This window comes from Staurois parvus, unplaced genomic scaffold (assembly GCF_062004578.1).
Source record: "Staurois parvus isolate SC_StPar_1 unplaced genomic scaffold, SC_StPar_1.0 ptg000057l, whole genome shotgun sequence".
Lineage (NCBI taxonomy): Eukaryota > Metazoa > Chordata > Amphibia > Anura > Ranidae > Staurois > Staurois parvus.
The window spans coordinates 1,849,022-1,866,825 of record NW_028317853.1 but is presented as its reverse complement, the minus strand read 5'-3'; the positions used below and the strand labels follow the sequence as shown (position 1 = coordinate 1,866,825).

The window sequence follows — 17,804 nt, the reverse complement described above, 5'->3', positions numbered from 1 at the left end:
TACCCAATACAGACATGCTATGCCTCTGCACAGTGTCCCGTACCTCTATATGGCTAGTCAAAGGATGAAAACTGACCATGAAAGAACAGATCATCTTCTGTACTTTGTGTGGTCAGTTTAGGAAGAAAGGTGACTGGCAGGATCAACTAGGTACTGTACTTCAGATGGCAGAAATACATGAACATGATAGACTATGATTTATACATACTGAATGTCAACAACACACACATAGAAATAAATATTTAGGGTAACATACATTTTAGGGCCATATCAAGTGGTAAGGTGATTGAGGCAGTTGCTTTGTACTTCCAACCCTGCATGGTCCTTCAGTGTCACATATTGGTGAAAGCATAAAGGCATTTTTAGAATTGTACAATTATATCCCTAAGTCTTGGATCAGCACTCTTCAATCCAAAAAGAGCAATATATAAGCTCTGGTACGTGGAATGTAACATTGGTGTACTTAAAACGGCGCTCCACCCAAAAGGGGAAGTTCCGCTTTAAGGCCTCATCCCCACTCCCCATTAAGAATTGGCACGTTTGCGGAGCGGGTAGCCGAATTTGACAGGTACCCGCTTTTTGCAGCTGCTGGCTTTTCATTTTTTTTTTACGACTCTTTAGTAGTAGAAAAATTGGTTCATCCGTGATGTCGTGATGTACAACTGAACTCTGAGGAAATGATAACCCTACAGTTGTTTTGTGTTCATGACAATGTACCATCCACCGTGGGCCATGATCTCCTGGTCAGAAGACATTATAGACAGGCATGCAGATTATTGCACCATGTTAACAGTGTCAATGGAGCAGTCTCCACTGCTGGCTAACATATTCAGGCAACCACAAAACCCATACTGCTTGAATACCCAAATAGAAACTAAATCTAAAAGGATGCAGTCACTGTTTGACCCATATTTTCCCACCCAGTTCAGTTGATTTTTAAACCAACATTTTCAAGCTAGATGGTGCTTGCAGGGCCACCCACAACTTAAGTTTAGGATGATTCAGCAGAAATTCGAGCCTTGAGATAATCCATCACTAGGCCACAATACTAAAAATTACAGTTGCCTGTCGTTTAATACTTTGAATCTCTGATTCAGAACAAGTATGCAAACTTCTGACTTTTTTGTACTTTCCAGATTTTCCTACTTGTTCCGGGTCAGAGACTCAAAGAGCATTGAAGTCAAAGGGTCAGCATAATAGCCAGTCAGCTAGCATTTCAGGAGATCAGCAGTGACAATTCCCAGCATTTTACTCGTGACAGATTTGTTCCTTTTGCTTACATGTAGATTAAATGGGTTCTTAATACTTTCCTGTTTCCTGAGAAGTCTTGCACAAAAGAAATGTTCTTTCCTAAATATACAATGCACAATGTGTTTTCGACATTAGATAATGGGCCATCATTTTTGTTCTTGTTACTGATCGCATTTCCCTGTTCCTTCCTATCTTTCTGTGTCTTTCACAGTGTTTGGTAGTTTGATAAAAAGGTTGTTGTTCTATCTCAGAACCCATTATAGAGGAACACACTCTACAGTGGCAAGCTGTGTGCATTATAGCACATCTCACTGTAACGTGTTGATTTATTAATTCCGTTTCCAAGGACATAAAATTATCTATTCCAAAATGTTCTGGAATATTTCTGAAAGTGGATTCATACTGGTGTGGAATTTTTTCTGCCAGGCATGGCTAGAGCTCTTATGCATTTCCTTACAAGAGTAGGTAATATAAATAAATGATCCTTACATTGTATATTTTAATGAGTGTGCACTTACTGTATGCAGTTTGATATAGTGTTTGACAATAGAAATCAGTTAAACTAAAAGAAAACATACGGCTGACTGGTTGCAGTATACAGGCAGGCTGATATATTCAGTTATCTGAAATAAGAATTGTCAGTTGCTGCCATAATTAGACCGGATTACATTTTTTACTAATAATCATAGATGGAGAATCACTGGAAATATTTGTTTGGCTGCCCTGGGATGGGTGTTATTATTTTTGTAGCCAATACATGAAGCATATTGTTCATGTTCAATAAATGGCAGTTTTTTATGCTCTGGACATTTGCAGAAGCTTTGTCCTCCCCTTAAACCATGGTGCAGAATGAGAGGTGCCCTCCCTCCATTCCAGCTGCGGTCAAATCTGACTTTATTAAGGCCCACACACCAAATTAAAGGGTTGTGACTATCCTTGTGGCCAGAGAGGCTTGTAGCATAGAAGAAGTGAGTTAGACACCAAGAAGAATCATGAATGCCCCTAGGTCTGCCTTTCTCAACCATTTTAACCTCCCTAGCGGTATGATTATTTCAGATTTTTGGTGCTGAAAGCAGTACCATTATTTTGCATGGAAATATGTAGTTTTTTTATTGTAGGCTGTAATATTTAGGAATAACTCACTGAAATCTGCCCGAACAAGAGTCTAGTAAACATCCCAGGTATGATAAAATTTGAAACACAAAATCATAAATTATAATTTAATAAATAATCGTAAAAAATAATAATATAATAATAAATTTAATTCAATAATATAATCAAACCAAAAACACTGAAATTTGAAATATAGCGCCAAGTTCGCACATCGCTGAGCAAAGTCACAAAATTGTTTTCAGTGTCTGATGACGAATTTCCCCACGAATCATCACTCAATTCTGCAAGTGGTTCTGATTTACTATCGCTGTTCTTTAGCTGATCTAAACCCGCTTTTGACCTAAAGGGACACTTTTTGGACGCCATGGACTTTTCTAAGTTTCCAGGCAGAAAGAACAGTCACAATGCAGACAGGGGACAGGACAAAGCACTCAGGACAAAATGTATGTGAAATGGTTTGAAACAGCAATGTTTTACTATGTAAAATTGTTTTGAAAAAAATGAAATTTTTTTTAAATTTACAAATTTCCCGCTGCCGGCGGCGCCCGTACGTCCCGACGTCACAGGGACCGGAACACAGAAGCCGGATGCCGGCATCAGCCGGAGGAGATGGCCGGGGACGCTGCAGGGGACACTGCAGGGGACACATCGCGGGAGCGAAGGACAAGGTAAGTGCTGCAAGGACTCCCTATGCAGCGCCGCATGGTAAGCCCGAGTGTAGCTCGGGGTTACCGCTTTTGGTACAGACATTTTACCCCGAGCTACACTCGGGAATACCGCTAGGGAGGTTAAACCCTGAAAAACCCTTGAAATAATTATCAGGTCTCAGGGATCCCCTGTGAAAACCAATTTATTAGAGGTCTGTGGGAAAAATACCCATTACATTTGTGACCAGTGGGAAGTGTCCTTAAGCCTAGTACACACGATGAAAAAATTGGATTAAAAATAACGCTTTTGGAGCGGTCGTCCGATAATCTGATCGTCAGTCCACAGCTTTCAAGAGCCGGTCACAACAGTTCAGGTGAACTTATCCAAAGGGACAACCACTAAAATTTTCCTCGTATGATACCAGAATGAACGATTTTTGTTTAGTTAGTACAGTGTTCATCGAAAGAATACATTACTATACAATACAGTGCATTACATCACTTCCAAATTTGTATTGTTTCGTACAGGAATTTTTGTAACTTTAGTAACCTCTTCAATTTCGATTTAAGACCAGCATACACACAAAAAAAAACAGGACGATCATTCATCTGATATTTTCAACTTGTTTACAAGGCTTTACAGTGGTGGTCAGCAGGCCACTTTTACAGTCAAAAAGATTATTGGTGTCAGGTAACTGGCTCAAGAAGTATCAAGCACCATTGAATGGGAGGCCAATCAGCCAAAGCTCAAGAAACCCCTAGTAACTACTGATGGAACTCTGGTTGAGAATGGCTGCACTAGATAGTTACACCATAGCTTTATGTTCCCTTGGGCTAGGTAATGCTGGCTCTTTTTTAGTCCTGTGAATAGCCAGAGTTGAGCAGTCCGTGGTATGGAAGTACGGTTTCCATTTTCCAAACAGCATTGGGTGTGTGGGAAATGGCTATGATGGCTTTGCAGCTTTATGAACTTGATGGATTGTCGTGTTTGTCACGATTTCCTCTGATGATAAACTGGAGTTTAATTTGTGATTTACAGTAGGTATCTGGGAAGAGTAATAAAGAAAAAATCAGTATGTTTTACACATTTGCCCAAGTTTTATTTTTTATTCCACCAAGACATGTTTTTTAAAGCATGTGTATTAAGGATGAGCTTGAGTTCGTCTATGCGTTCAGTCAAAACCTGTGTTCGGCAAAACGAAAGGCAGCTGCCAGTGCCCAGCCAATCAGCTGCAAGCAGGGGATTCCCTGATCCTCAGCGACACCTAAACAAAGAGGGGGGGGTGCACATGATATTGTTGACCTAATATGGCTACAAATGTTTTGGTCAGAGTAGAGGAAGGTTAAAAACTTAGGCTATCTTTTGCCATCTGTGCCCTACTGGGATGGTTTCCCTTCACTTTCTTTTCTGAAGTCCCAACAGGAAATGAGAGGAAATATGTCCAAAGTGAAGGGAAATTATCATTCTAGACAGTTGTCACTGGAACATTTGACACCATTGGTGGATATACACTCTCCTATTTTTCTGGTGAGAACTATAAAATTGGGGATTTCCCATCACTTTTTCTCTCAGTGACAGTGACCAGCAAGACAAAAAGAGCAATAAAAATTTGATGGACAGTCTATTCCCTCCATGCCATCCAAAACTAAAATCAAGTAAAAAACCTTTAGGTACAGTTTATTTGTTTCTATGTGAGTAAATAGGCTCAGCACTGTGAAGGTTAGTGAGAGTAAATCACCTATAGCCAAGGGGGAATTTTGGAGCATGCATGGTCATGATTTTATAACCTTGGTTAAGAAACAACATTTTGGCATAAATTGATAAAATATATTGTAAGTGGACTTTTTATTTTTTAAGAATTGGAATTAGTGTAAAGAATGTGAAGTACATGGACAAGCCATTTCCCTCTTTCCCACACATACACAGGTTTGCTTTCTTTGTAGTGACTGATGCTGAAATTAAATAGCAGAAAATAATGAATGAATGACTCTGCAATTCTTTACAGTTCTGGGAAGTCCTTGGGCCATTCTGTGAGTCACTGTACTGAGTCACTGCCCTCTATTTAGTGAATGTATAGTTAGTATTACCAAAGCCTCAACTTATCTTTTATCACAGATACTGCCCTCTCACCCTATTAATCACTTGACAATGATTGTTTGCCAAACTGCCACTAAACAATTCAATGTTCTTCGTGTAAGTGATGCAAACTCCATCTTTCTTCTTGTGGCTTCCCCCAAACTTTTCGTCGATGAGTGTCCACTCTGAATGTAAAAAAAAAAAAAATCTCCTGATTCCCTCCTCTGGACTACAGGTTCCATCATTCCTAGCACCATCGTGTATACATGTTGGCACCATATTATTTCTATTATGCATGCCTAACACAGGCAGCAGTGACAGATATACTGTGAGCATGCACATAACAATGGTTCCGGCTCCTCTACAGAACCCTGCAAGTCAAGGAGCTAGTTTTCGCCCAAAAAGAGGGTTATCCGCGTTTTGCCGGTAGAAAATAAAGGTGCCGATGATAACCAGCTGCGTCTTATAAATTTCAATGCAAAAACGCCCCTAGTGACTTCACTGCAGTAATGTCCTATAGGCTCTAATGCAAAGTCGAGTCCCATAGACTTTAATGCACAAGTGCCCCCCTAGTGACATCAATGCAAAATCACGTCCATTAACCTCAATGCAAAACCTCATCCCATTAACTTTAATGCAAAATTGCTTCTGGTTAACCTCAATGCAAAACCGCCCCCTAGTGACTTCAATGCAAAAACACCATCCACATTAATTTAAATTAAAAAAAAGAAAAAGAAAAACTGTCCATTTCAGGTTTGGTTTCGATTTTTAGCCAATTGTATCCTGAATTTTCAGTTTCGGCACCAGAATTTTCATTTCAATGCACCACTAGTTAAAATGGAATTCATGACCAGGGATGTCAGTCCCTGGTGAAATCGATTAGAAGACTAATAATGCAGGAGCTTTAGAAAAAAAATCAGAACTGCCATCAGCATCGAAAATAGGATTTAATATCACTTTAAGACAGTCCAAAGTCTCCACTGGCATTTCCAATGAAAGAGAAAAGAAGTAGGACAATAGTTCTGCAATCATAAAATAAATTGCAGAAACTTTATTTACTATTATGTGTATTTAGTGTTTTTTTTTTATGTCTGTATTATTCATCAGTCTATGTAATAGTGAACAATGGATTGCCATAGTTGGCTGCTTGGTATGTTGAATGCAGAAAGGTGGGAAATCCATTGTTTACAGTTTGCTTTATGTTCATTGGTGGTCACCCTGCAGTATTTGCACCCAGGATAGTGTCTCAGAGAGGCTTCTGTTCCTTTACATTCCAATTCAATATAGAGAAGGGTAGATGTCTATTTACAGTCTAATGCTGATTTTTTTTTTTATGAACCCCCTTTGATCAAATATTTTCATGTCTCATGTTATTTTGTAAGGAGCAAACCCTGAGCATTTTGTGTATCTGGATGCTCCTGTGTATCCTCTTCTCTTTTATGTCATCTCAATTACTTGCTGGTTTTCTATAGATTTAACTTAACTAATGCCACCAAGTGGCTGATATTATTATTACATGTTTGATTTTGGTTTTATTTTAGCTCTCTGAGAAAGGAGTTTTGAGGTCATCATTGATGTACTAGTAGTTTTGTGTCAGTGTTTGTTGTGTGAATGATGGCATAACTTTTAAAGAGACCATTAAATGATGCCGCAATGGACGTTATATATATTTTTTTAAACAGTCAAGCTAAAAAAAACCCTTTTAAGTGCTCCGGCATAATGCAAATGATCAGTGCATGAAGCTTATTTCTGTGTATAGTTTTAACTATGTATATGAAGAGAGAGATATTTTCTCATTCTGTGAGCAGACTCTTCTTCCTGGTTTGTTGTATTGGCCAGTGGGTGAATTCTACTGTTCCAGTGTATCAAAGCATGTCTATCAGTTCGGGATTATTTATCTCAGTGTTATTAAATCATGATAGCCACTAGAAGGAAAATCTACATATCTGTATATCTATAAGATATTGTAAATGCATGTAACATTTTAATGTCACGTCACATCATAATCGCTTTAATGTATATGTAACCCCAATCACTACATTTCCTATAAACACTAATGTGTTATCATTTTTAATAGTTTTTAATCTTCATCTTTCAATAAAATAATATTTAGTGATCCTGCCATGAAGGTATTTTACAGATATTTCCTGTTAGAGGGAGACAAAGCTCTGTCCTTGTCTCCCAGTTGACCTCCTGCACTGTCACCTAGTCAGACAGTCTCACAGTCTTGTAGGAAGACTACAAGTGGGTGCTTCAACATACATTACACAGGCATTGTCACCATAGGGAACACTACCGTGAAAAATGTCTTTGTCTGTTGTAGACCGTAAATGGCTGCAAAGAAGCTACAGGGGATCAGCAGCACACACACACATATATATATATATATATATATATATATATATATATATATATATATAAAACACATATATAACCCTCAAGAGGCATACAATCTAAGGTCCCTAACTCACATTCATACATACACATACTAGGGCCAATTTAGACAGGATCCAATCCACCTACCAGCTTATTTTTGGAGTGTAGGAGGAAACCGGAGAATTCGGAGGAAACCTGCACAGGGAGAACATGCAGAACTCCAGGCAGGTGGTGCCATGGTTGGGATTCGAACCAAAGACCCTAGTACTGCCAGGTGGAAGTGCTAACCATTATGCCACTGTGCTGCCTGTAACCAAAATGATATGTTGTATGTTTAGGGTTTATATCTAAACATTGCAGTAATAAAATATATAATTTAACACCATAAAAGGCAAAAAGCATATGAAGAAAGTATATCTAGAACCAGCGCTCACCTACAGCCATACCTTGAAGGGCTGGCCGGTTCCTTGGTACTCTGACAATAGGATGACCCCTCAGAACTAGCAGCAATTTCCAGGCTAGCTATGCAAATGAAACCATTTGACTTCATTCAAGTGAAAAATAAAATCAAATCAGAGCGGAATAAAACACGGACAGTTAAGGGTAGAAATGCTAATCTCTTGGGGAAATAAATAAAGCAAGTGGGGGAATTCCCAGACTCCTGCTGCGAATGTTACACTCAATATTTCTTTTCTTAGCTCTTCTCCACAGTTCCTGCTACTTTTTTAAGGTTAATGGAATTATTCTGTGCCATGCATCTTTTAGGAGGCTGCCATTGTCTGTGGCTTTACACGGTGACGTCCATTGGTAAGCCTCGCATGAGAGTGCCAATTCACCACATGAAAAGCCCAGTTGCTATGATACTCTTTAAAATGTGGACATTAATTGCCAATGACTGAGCTCCACCATGAACATTGGGAACTCTTTACTTCTCTACAAGATTATTATTAGTAATGTTACGGAACATGTATACATATTTTTTTTAATTTTCATATTGGAAATATAGTAGTTGGACCCTATTCCTCATACAAATGAAGCGCTTGTATATCTGTAGCAGTCCTTTATCAATACTTTATTCTTCATTTTATTCAATCTATTATTGTGATCAATGCCAATTGAATTATCTTTATATTATGGCACGTGAGAATTTGTCAAGTATATTTAGAATATGTATGATTTGCATATTCATCCAAAATGGATTCTTTAAATTGAACCTATACTCAAACATTCATTGAAATCTTTGTGAACAGCCTTTATAGGGGGATGATAAATACAACTGCAACACAGGAGTTGAAATACTTATCTTAGTGGTGAAATACTACTCCAGGCATCTTTCAGTGTTGCTTACACAACCAAAGTGTATTCTGTTCATTTGATCTCCATTAAAGCAAAAGACTGACTAATCCTCCCCTTCAGCAAAGGGATCATGTGACCATATGCCTAGGCTTCTGATTATCTGAGTAGCACTAGAGGTAAAATCGAGCATTTTCTCCAGGAAAGATAAGCATTTCAGCTCTTTTTATTTACCCTTTCCAGAAGGATTGTCATGCTTTCACTTAACAGTTGAGCCTGGGTTTGTTTCAAGATTAGTTTATGGGGGAATAGTAAAAAGTGCCCTTTAAGATGTAAGAGCCCATCTTTTGAAAGCTTAAAAGAGAAGCATGGCCAAAGTTTTCTTCAGCCATATTTCTCTCGTGGGTCACAGGAGTGCACTTACTTTTGCTCTCCTGTGACCCAGAATAAGTATAAAGTGGAAGGATTCATACCATATTTTCATCCACCCATCTGCCTGATTGATGCTCATGGGTGAGAGCCAAAGCCAGCTGCTCTTGCCCCTTCTCCAGCCTGGTGCTCCAGTGAACTCTGGAGGGGTAGAATGGAGAGCGGTGACTGTCAGTCACTGCTTTTCTCTCCAAGAAGATAAAGAGCTGAGTGATCAGTGGTCATGTGATTGCTCAGTAGTCAGACTTTGAGTCGGGGACAGCTGTAGCATCAGACTGTTGCTGCAGCATGGAGGTGACTAAGTATGTTTGTTTTGTTTTATATACCCATACATCTCTTTTAAGATCCTGCGCACATGGGCATGTATTCATGTCAGAACTGGTTATACCCATACATCTCTTTTAAGATCCTGCGCACATGGGCATGTATTCATGTAAGAACAGGTTATACACATACATCTCTTTTAAGATCCTGCGCACATGGGCATGTATTCATGTCAGAACTGGTTATACACATACGTCTCTTTTAAGATCCTGCGCACATGGGCATGTATTCATGTCAGAACTGGTTATACACATACGTCTCTTTTAAGATCCTGCGCACATGGGCATGTATTCATGTCAGAACTGGTTATACCCATACGTCTCTTTTAAGATCCTGCGCACATGGGCATGTATTCATGTCTGAACTGGTTATACACATACGTCTCTTTTAAGATCCTGTGCACATGGGCATGTATTCATGTCAGAACTGGTTTTCTGCCAATACAGTGTGCAATGGGAATGCAAAACCAGCTTGAAGTAACCAGATGCTCTCATACTTATCTGAAAATACAAGTGAATGTACTTAGAAGCATGTGGCACTTTTTTCATCCACATTAGCTGTAAGGAAACTTATACTTTGCCAAGGCAATGTTAACTAACAGGTGAGCACAGCGTAGGAAGGAGTTCCTCTTTTTGCCCATTTTTAGTACTAGTACAGCTGTAGCTACCAGAAGTACTTTTGTGGGACCTGGTCAGTATGCGTATGCATTAAAATAAAAAAATATGTTGTCTGCCAGTATTCTAAAACTGTAAAATAAATGTAATTATCATTTAAGTAATGACATTTGTAGAATTCAATTTGCAAAACATGTAAAATATTTGTTGTGGGACCTCTGTGGTAATATAATGGCTGACCCTGCATACCGTAGGAAGCCGTGAATGTCCAGACTTCACACTGGATGGAGTTACATAATACAGTATGTTTGGATCCATTGCTCTCTTCAGATATATTCATATAAAGTACATTGCCATGAAAATAAATGTGAGTGTCCTTAGACGACCTGACAATAGGACAAATTAGGAGGAGGAAGGTGGGGGAGGCAGTGTGACCCAGGAGAATAGGATTGAGTTGCAGCTTAGTTTGAAAACCAGAAGCAGTGTGTTTGTTGGAAACATCAATGTGGAGGTCATTCCTACTTAGTCTGCATTCTAGCAAAAATCTTCTACTTGGCTCATCATGAGCAGGAAGAAAGGATTCTGTTACCAAACAATAAAACTCCAGACATAAAACACATAAGTATAACATAAAACTAAACAAAATTCACTTTTGACTTCTGTGGTGACTTTCTAATAATGCAGGGATATTGCAGTGGGAAGAAACAAAGAACTTGATCTTAATGTGGACCAGGGGTCTCCAAACTATGGCCCATTACAGTTTATCCGACTCTTTGATGTAAGAGAGGACTCCTATGTAAGGGGGGAACTCTAATGAGGACTCTGATGTAAGGGGGGCTGCAAACATGTAAAGGGGGCACGCTGATGTAATGGGGGCTGTGATGTATGGAGGCTTTGAATGGGACTCTGATGTATGAAGAAATTCTGACATTGACTGTGAAAAAAAGGTGCGGTAATCCAAAGCAGCCAACCAGATTTAAATTTACAGAAAAAAAATGATTGGTTACCTTGAGTTACTTTTCTTTGCAATTTGATCTTTTCCCTATTTATTAAATCTTTATCTCTGGGAGTTGGCGCATCTTCAGAGCAGTACAGGTTGGCGGCCTTTGAGATAGAGGGTTTGCTACAGTCTGCACTCCTTCACTATAAACAAAGTCTTCTACGACTTGATTTCAGTGAAAAGAAGCTTATGGCAGCCGCCACTCATCCTATGACAGCCCCTGTTTTTCACAGTTTAAATATTGAGAGGGAGCTGGTCTTGCTAATGCCCCTTTGCACGTTGCCTATGAAGAGGACAAGTAATTTTCAACATGGACTATGGAGTGGAAAACTGTAAACTGTACACACAAGGAGACCTTTTTCTAGTTATTGTAATAAAGGGTCACTGCCTAAGGATGTGTGAAAGTAGAACGTTCGGATGGCAGCTTAGCATGCCATAGCATGATTTACAAATTCACCACACTGTTGATAATCTGGCAGAACATGCTAGCCCCAATTCCACCGTCATAATACCCAAGAACTGTTCCAGCAAGTTGTACATCAATGCACTATCAATACCAAAATGATGGTCATCATGAAAGTACACTTTCTTGTAGTCCAATTCATATAGATGGGTGAGTAAGGAAATAATGTTCCAGAAAATCATACTCCATTTATATATGAAAAATATAATTTTAATAGGGCAAAAGGAAAATGTGTTTCCTGTACATGGTCTCTTAATTTTCATTTTGCCATTGATCCTTTGCACCAGGCAAATGTTGCATATAACTTGGTCGCCTAGATCCCCTTTACTGTGGCCCCACTGCTGGCTGCAATCTGAAAAGTCAGTAAACCGAGCAGCTGGCAACATTAGTAATCAATTTTATTTGTCTCCTAGTAATTATCTTCAAAACAAATCAAAAGTGAAATAAGAGAATCAAATCAAACAAATCAAATGTGAGATAAGAGCATCCCCCCCATTGCTAACACTGTGATATACCTGGATAGCATGGAAAGCACACAGTTCTGGGATCCCATGGTAGTATGTCACATGAGCAATATCATGGCATTTGATCATGTGATTAAAAAGGAGGTTCAGGCAAGCTGAGCCATACTGTTCATCCGAGATCACATAATGAAATGTCGAGCCTAAAGCCATAAGTACAAGTCACAGAGCCCCACTGTAGAATTTTGATAGAGCCCTGTAACTTACTGACTTGTTGGTGACCTCTCTGTGACCATCAGTCTATATGGCACTCCTACAGTAAATAGTAGACTTGGTATACCTCCCTTTATCATATTATCCCCAATATGAGTCCCTTTCAACAGTAGTGACCTGTAGCCTATATATTACCACTAACACCAGCTGTTAACCTTGGTGGTCAGTCTCCCAAGAGAGCTGATGTGGTTGAATGTCACATCATGTGGTTGAAATTAACTTGTTTGTGCCAGTGGATCTCTTTTTCTTCCAGAACTCAACTGGGCTTCCTCTGCTTCCAGGCACAAGCTGCTATAGCTTCAGTTATCCCTTTTTGCAGGGCATTTGCTCTGATAATTGGCTGTGGGGGCTCTTGCACCGTGTTTTTGAAGACATTATTATTATATTATTATTATACAGTATTTATAAAGAGCCAATAGTTCGCTCAGCGCTGTACATTACAAAGTGGGACAGAACATGTGACAGAACAATACCAATACAATGCAAAACATGAGGGGATCGAGGGCCCTGCTCTTTCGAGCTTACAATCTAGGAGGGAGGGGATGGTGGCACAGGAGGGTATAGCTGTGGGGGATGGAGTGGTAGGAAGAGTGGAGGAGGTTGGCAAGTTAGCAGGGGGTGGGGTAGGCTTCCCTGAAGAGATGGGTTTTCAGGGTGTGCCTAAAGGAGAGGAGAGTAGGTGATAATCTGATGGGTTGGGGCAGGGAGTTCCAGAGGATGGGTGACACCCTGGAGAAGTCCTAGAGGCGGGCATGGGAGGAGGAGACCAGGGAACTAGAGAGAAGGAGGTCTTGTGAGGAGTGGAGTGTGCGTGCTGGGCGGTACTTGGGTATTAGGTCAGTGATGTAGTTCGGGGCAGTATGATGGACAGCTTTGTACATCAGCGTTAGGATTTTGAATTTGATCCGTTGCGCAATCGGAAGCCAGTGGAGGGATTGGCAGAGGGGGGTGACGGAGATGGAGCGGTTGGTAAGGTGGATGAGTCTGGCAGCCGTATTCAGGATCGACTGAAGCGGGGATAGCCTGTGGCGAGGCAGGCCAGTGAGGAAGACATGAAAGCATTTCAGTGGTCTTTTACAATACCAAATTTAGGCACAGTGTAGACAAGAGATTAGCAGTTAAGGGGGATGTCTTTAACTCCTTACCGGAGAGATTAGTGCATGGTCCATATCTGTGTTTATCTGATCAAGTCAAGACTGATGTAAGTGACATTTCCAGGTTGGGAAGGTTTCATGCTGACCTCTATGTGGGTCTAGCTCAGCTCTCCACCTTTCTTTATTTAGCACAAGATCTTTGGACTGGGTGTAGTGGCCAACCAATGCAATCTCTGCAGCGTCACAATGACAGATGGCTTTGAAAATTGATATATGTGTGCCTTGCTTGTATGGCTTATATTTGCTACTAAACTAACTTTTTCTTCTCCTCTTCTTCTTAATGCACCTGCTTTCTGTAGAGCACAGGAGGCTTAGTGCCGGTAAGTAATGGGCTGTCACTCTGCATCTCATGTGCTCATTCTTCACCACCTCATCTGTTTCATGATGCTGCATTTAATGTGCCGACTCATTCATGTTTACCTCCATTCTACAAATGATGGATCTTCCTGGTCTGTTTTGCTTTGTGCCACAAAAGAATTCTGCAATCAGATCAATGCATTGCCAAGAAAAACAAATTATTTATTATAGAGATAATAAAATAAGAAGGCAAACAATTATGTTCACAAAAGAACTCCTGCTACGGCAATTATAATCTAACATGCTCATACAGAGCGTCCCATGGTAGACCGCTAAAATATTAGATGCCCTTCGGGCAAGAAAATCCTTACTAATTTACTGGGGGAGGAGTGTATTTTTATAGCAATCTTCCTTTTTAAATTGTAATTTGCATATTCTTGTAACTTTTCCTCTCCCCTGGCATGACATTGATAAGAAATTCAGGAGGATCAAAATTTAGCTCCTGAGATGCCGTGGAATTCTTGTGGTTGCTATTAATTGGCTGCCTCCATGTTTAAAACTGAGCTCACGATAAGTCCTGTTATCACAATCTCAGCAAGATCCTTGATTTGTATTTAATTTTTCAGTAGATGACAAATTCCACCACCACTTTAGTTTTGAATAGAGTAGGCATGGGTTAAAACCCTATCAGTTTATTTTTTTACTTTTGGTATCCCAGTGGGAATATTAACCTTTCATTCCTGTTTTAGGCATACAACAGAAAATGCAAAGAAACCTCTGCAAGGGGAAGATAAATTCCCTCCTATACTAGCCATACTTGTATGAATCTGAGGAAATTAGCTTCATAGACTTGGATTGCAAAATCAAAGCAGTGGGGTGGAAAATTGTCGGCGAACAGTGATTACATCCAATCTGTAGTCTGTTCTGGCAGTTTAAATACAATAACTGGCAGGGGAGATTCGTCCATCCAACCTGTTTAGCTTGGATGAGGGAAGCGAGTTATTTCTCTCTTTCAACTTGTGAGACTAAGATATCCACATCTGTCCAACTTTGGACAGTAGTTACTGGAACTCAAGCTCGCCATACATTATGCAATTTTCTTGGTCGATTTCCTTTAGATTTACTTTCAACTATGTAGTGCAAGGGCCCAAATTGAAATTGTTTAGGTTTGACCTCATATATGGTTTTGGTAAATTTAAAGGAAAATTGTACAATAAAATTGTATAATGTATGGCCAGCCCAAGATTCCTTAGAAGGTTTACCCTCACTTTGTGTACTGGTGACAACTGCAAATGTTGGATTTCCTATCACTTAAAGTGTTGCTAAACCCAAGACCCGCATCCACTATATCTAGTGCTCCATAGAGCATGGAAATGCAATTTTGTTTGTAAATATAAACTGCTAAATACCTTTTCCCACCAGCAGTTAGAGCAGTCTTGTGACTTCTATCAGTGTCCAGCAGAGCACATGTTAAAGCTTGTAGCAGTTTTCTTTCTGCTCTAGGAGGATGCAAAACCCCTGACCTCTGCCTTGACAGTGCTGATTGGCCCTGTGCATGTCATCAGCACAGGGCCAATTTAAGGAAAAAAAAACTCTCTAGCAAAACACACCAAACTGAGCATGTGCAGAAGGGCTACGGGTTCAGTCTGTCTTATCAGCGTGAATATTTGAACAAGAGGAGGGGCAGAAAAGTCAGGGTTAAACGGCCTTTTTACACAATGCAGAGGATTAACCCCTTAGGTTCCACAGTGAGTATAACAAGCATGCTTTACTGCATATACAGACTGATTTTACTGTGTTTTTAGTAACACTTTATTACAAGTCTACGGGACTCGAAGAGGTATGGGGTTTTTTAAAGGGGCAGTCATTTTTCATTGCCTAAAGTAAAACAAACAAACAAAACCCCCCCAAAAAATTTCATTAAATATCATGCCTGGGGGGGGGGGGGGGGTCCTCTTAAACTACCTGGAAAGTTGCACATCTGTACAAAGTATAGAACCTGCTGCAGCAGGACTGATATATATATATATATATATCAGTATGTATAATTTATTTGTATATTTTTTTCTATTACATTTTTATAAAGAAAACAGCGTGTGGTCCCTACAGTAAAAAAATAATTTAAAAAAGTGCATGGGGTTCCCCCTAAAAGCCATACCAGGCCTTTTAGGCCTGGTAGGACTTTTAAGGGGAACCCCACCCCCCAAAAATGGGGAAAACACATGGGGTCCCCCCTAAATTCCTACCAGACCAGGAAAGGGGAGGACGAACGTGCGCCCCAACCCCAGTGTCCCCAAGTCTCTTCTCCACAACCCAGGACCAGTGGTTTTGGGGGTTTGCGGGCAGGGGAGCTCATTAGTATCAGGGTACCCCTTTAAATAAGGAGGCACCCTGATGCTGCCCTTCCCCCCCACCTTGTGAATGAGTAAGGAGTACCCATTCACTAAAGGGTTAGATTTAGTAACAGAGGCCTGTCTTTTGAAAAGATCCTTTATTGAATAAAAAAACAAAACAATAGTGTTTGAAAAGTCCCTTTTTAAAAAAAAAATCCATCATCAGTCACGGCGTCCGCCATTGTCACAACCCGTCCGCACCTGCGGAGCACTTGCTGCAGTCTGGCATTTGCCGGTCAGATGTAAACAATTGGGCGGAGCTAGTGGTGAAGTCACCGCTAACTCTGCCCAGTTGTGCTGTGATTGGCCAAAGCATTGCACCTGAAATGTGGTCAGGTGCAGTGCCTTGGCCAATAACAATGCACTGTGAGAGCGCAGTGCATTGTGGGGCACAGTGGACGAACAGCCCGCCGAACACATGAACGGCCGATGTTTGAGTCGAACATCCAGCCCATCTCTACTGGTTACTTTATTGGATCTCATTATACTCTTTTCTTAGCAAATCTTTAGATCACTCACCATTAATTACTTTTTTGCCACAATTCCATGATTCACACATAACCTGATTACTAACGCTAGATGGATGTTCAAATGTGTAGCTTTTTTTTGTTTGGTTGTTTTTTTAACAGTTCTTTATTGAAATGTTGAGTGGAATCATGTCAATTAGATAAGGGTAACATTTTATATTTCAGTTTAAATGGGTACTGGCATGGCAAGCTGGACATTTTTAACATAGTAATTGGACACCCAACAAGCTCATTCCTTGCTGAGAAATGTTTGTTCTTTGTTGATTTTTTAAAGAATGAAGTGGTAAAAGATATGATCCCCCCCCCCAACAAATCCCAGCCTTTAAGATATAAAGGACACTAGGACAATGCAGGTATATTAGGACAATGTACATTTTGTTAATAAAAGTTATCATTTGGCTTGACTGCAGGATAGGCAGATAACAAAACATTGTATGTACATAGCAAAGCCCTGTGCTGCCCTCTTCTGGCAGATATGTTGCAGTTATTGTATCCAAGTTCTACAGCAAAGTTTAGCATTTACATGAAATGTGAGATCTGCCATAAAAATGATTGCATTTACTGTCCTTCTTCTCAGCCTTTGGGGAGTCCCCCCCCCCCCCCCCCATCTGCAGGTTTCTTGTGGCAGTCTTCATACTTCGTCAGTTAGAGTCTAGTCATTCAGATGATGCATCTTTTATGAATGATAACCAATTATTATTTCTATACAGTATTTATAAAGCGCCAATAGTTCGCTCAGCGCTGTACATTACAAAGGGGGACAGAACATGTGACAGAACAATACCAATACAATGCAAAACATGAGGGGATCGAGGGCCCTGCTCTTTCGAGTTTACAATCTAGGAGGATTAGAATCTTCCTTTAGTTTTCTGTGCTGGGTTTAACTGATTTTCAAAATCCTGTAAAGAAATGAAAGCCTTTGGGGCCAATGTTAGATGCAGTATGGATGTGTTATCCTCTGCCCAAGGACGTAGAACCGTATTTTAGCAACCACAGGTCTGCATTGCCTAATTATCTCTATCAAATCAATTCCTACTGATTCTGCTTTATTATACCAGTTGGCTGACTATATTGGCTTTGTATATAATACAAAAAAAATTATTTAGTTGTAA

At 40.0% G+C, this 17,804-nt stretch overlaps 1 protein-coding gene across 8 annotated transcripts in view; it reads left to right on the top strand.

Annotated features, from left to right (window-relative positions):
* Window positions 1-17,804, top strand: part of AGRN (agrin) — a 653,845-nt gene that overhangs the window by 175,941 nt on the left and 460,100 nt on the right. For 6 of the 8 annotated variants that reach the window (XM_089668391.1, XM_089668395.1, XM_089668392.1 and 3 more), the window contains exon 3: window positions 13,775-13,795. The exons of the other annotated variants lie outside the window; for them this stretch is intronic. In XM_089668391.1, the coding sequence (XP_089524517.1) occupies window positions 13,775-13,795 (21 nt within the window). The remainder of the gene's footprint in view (window positions 1-13,774; window positions 13,796-17,804) is intronic. 8 annotated transcript variants of the gene reach the window in all.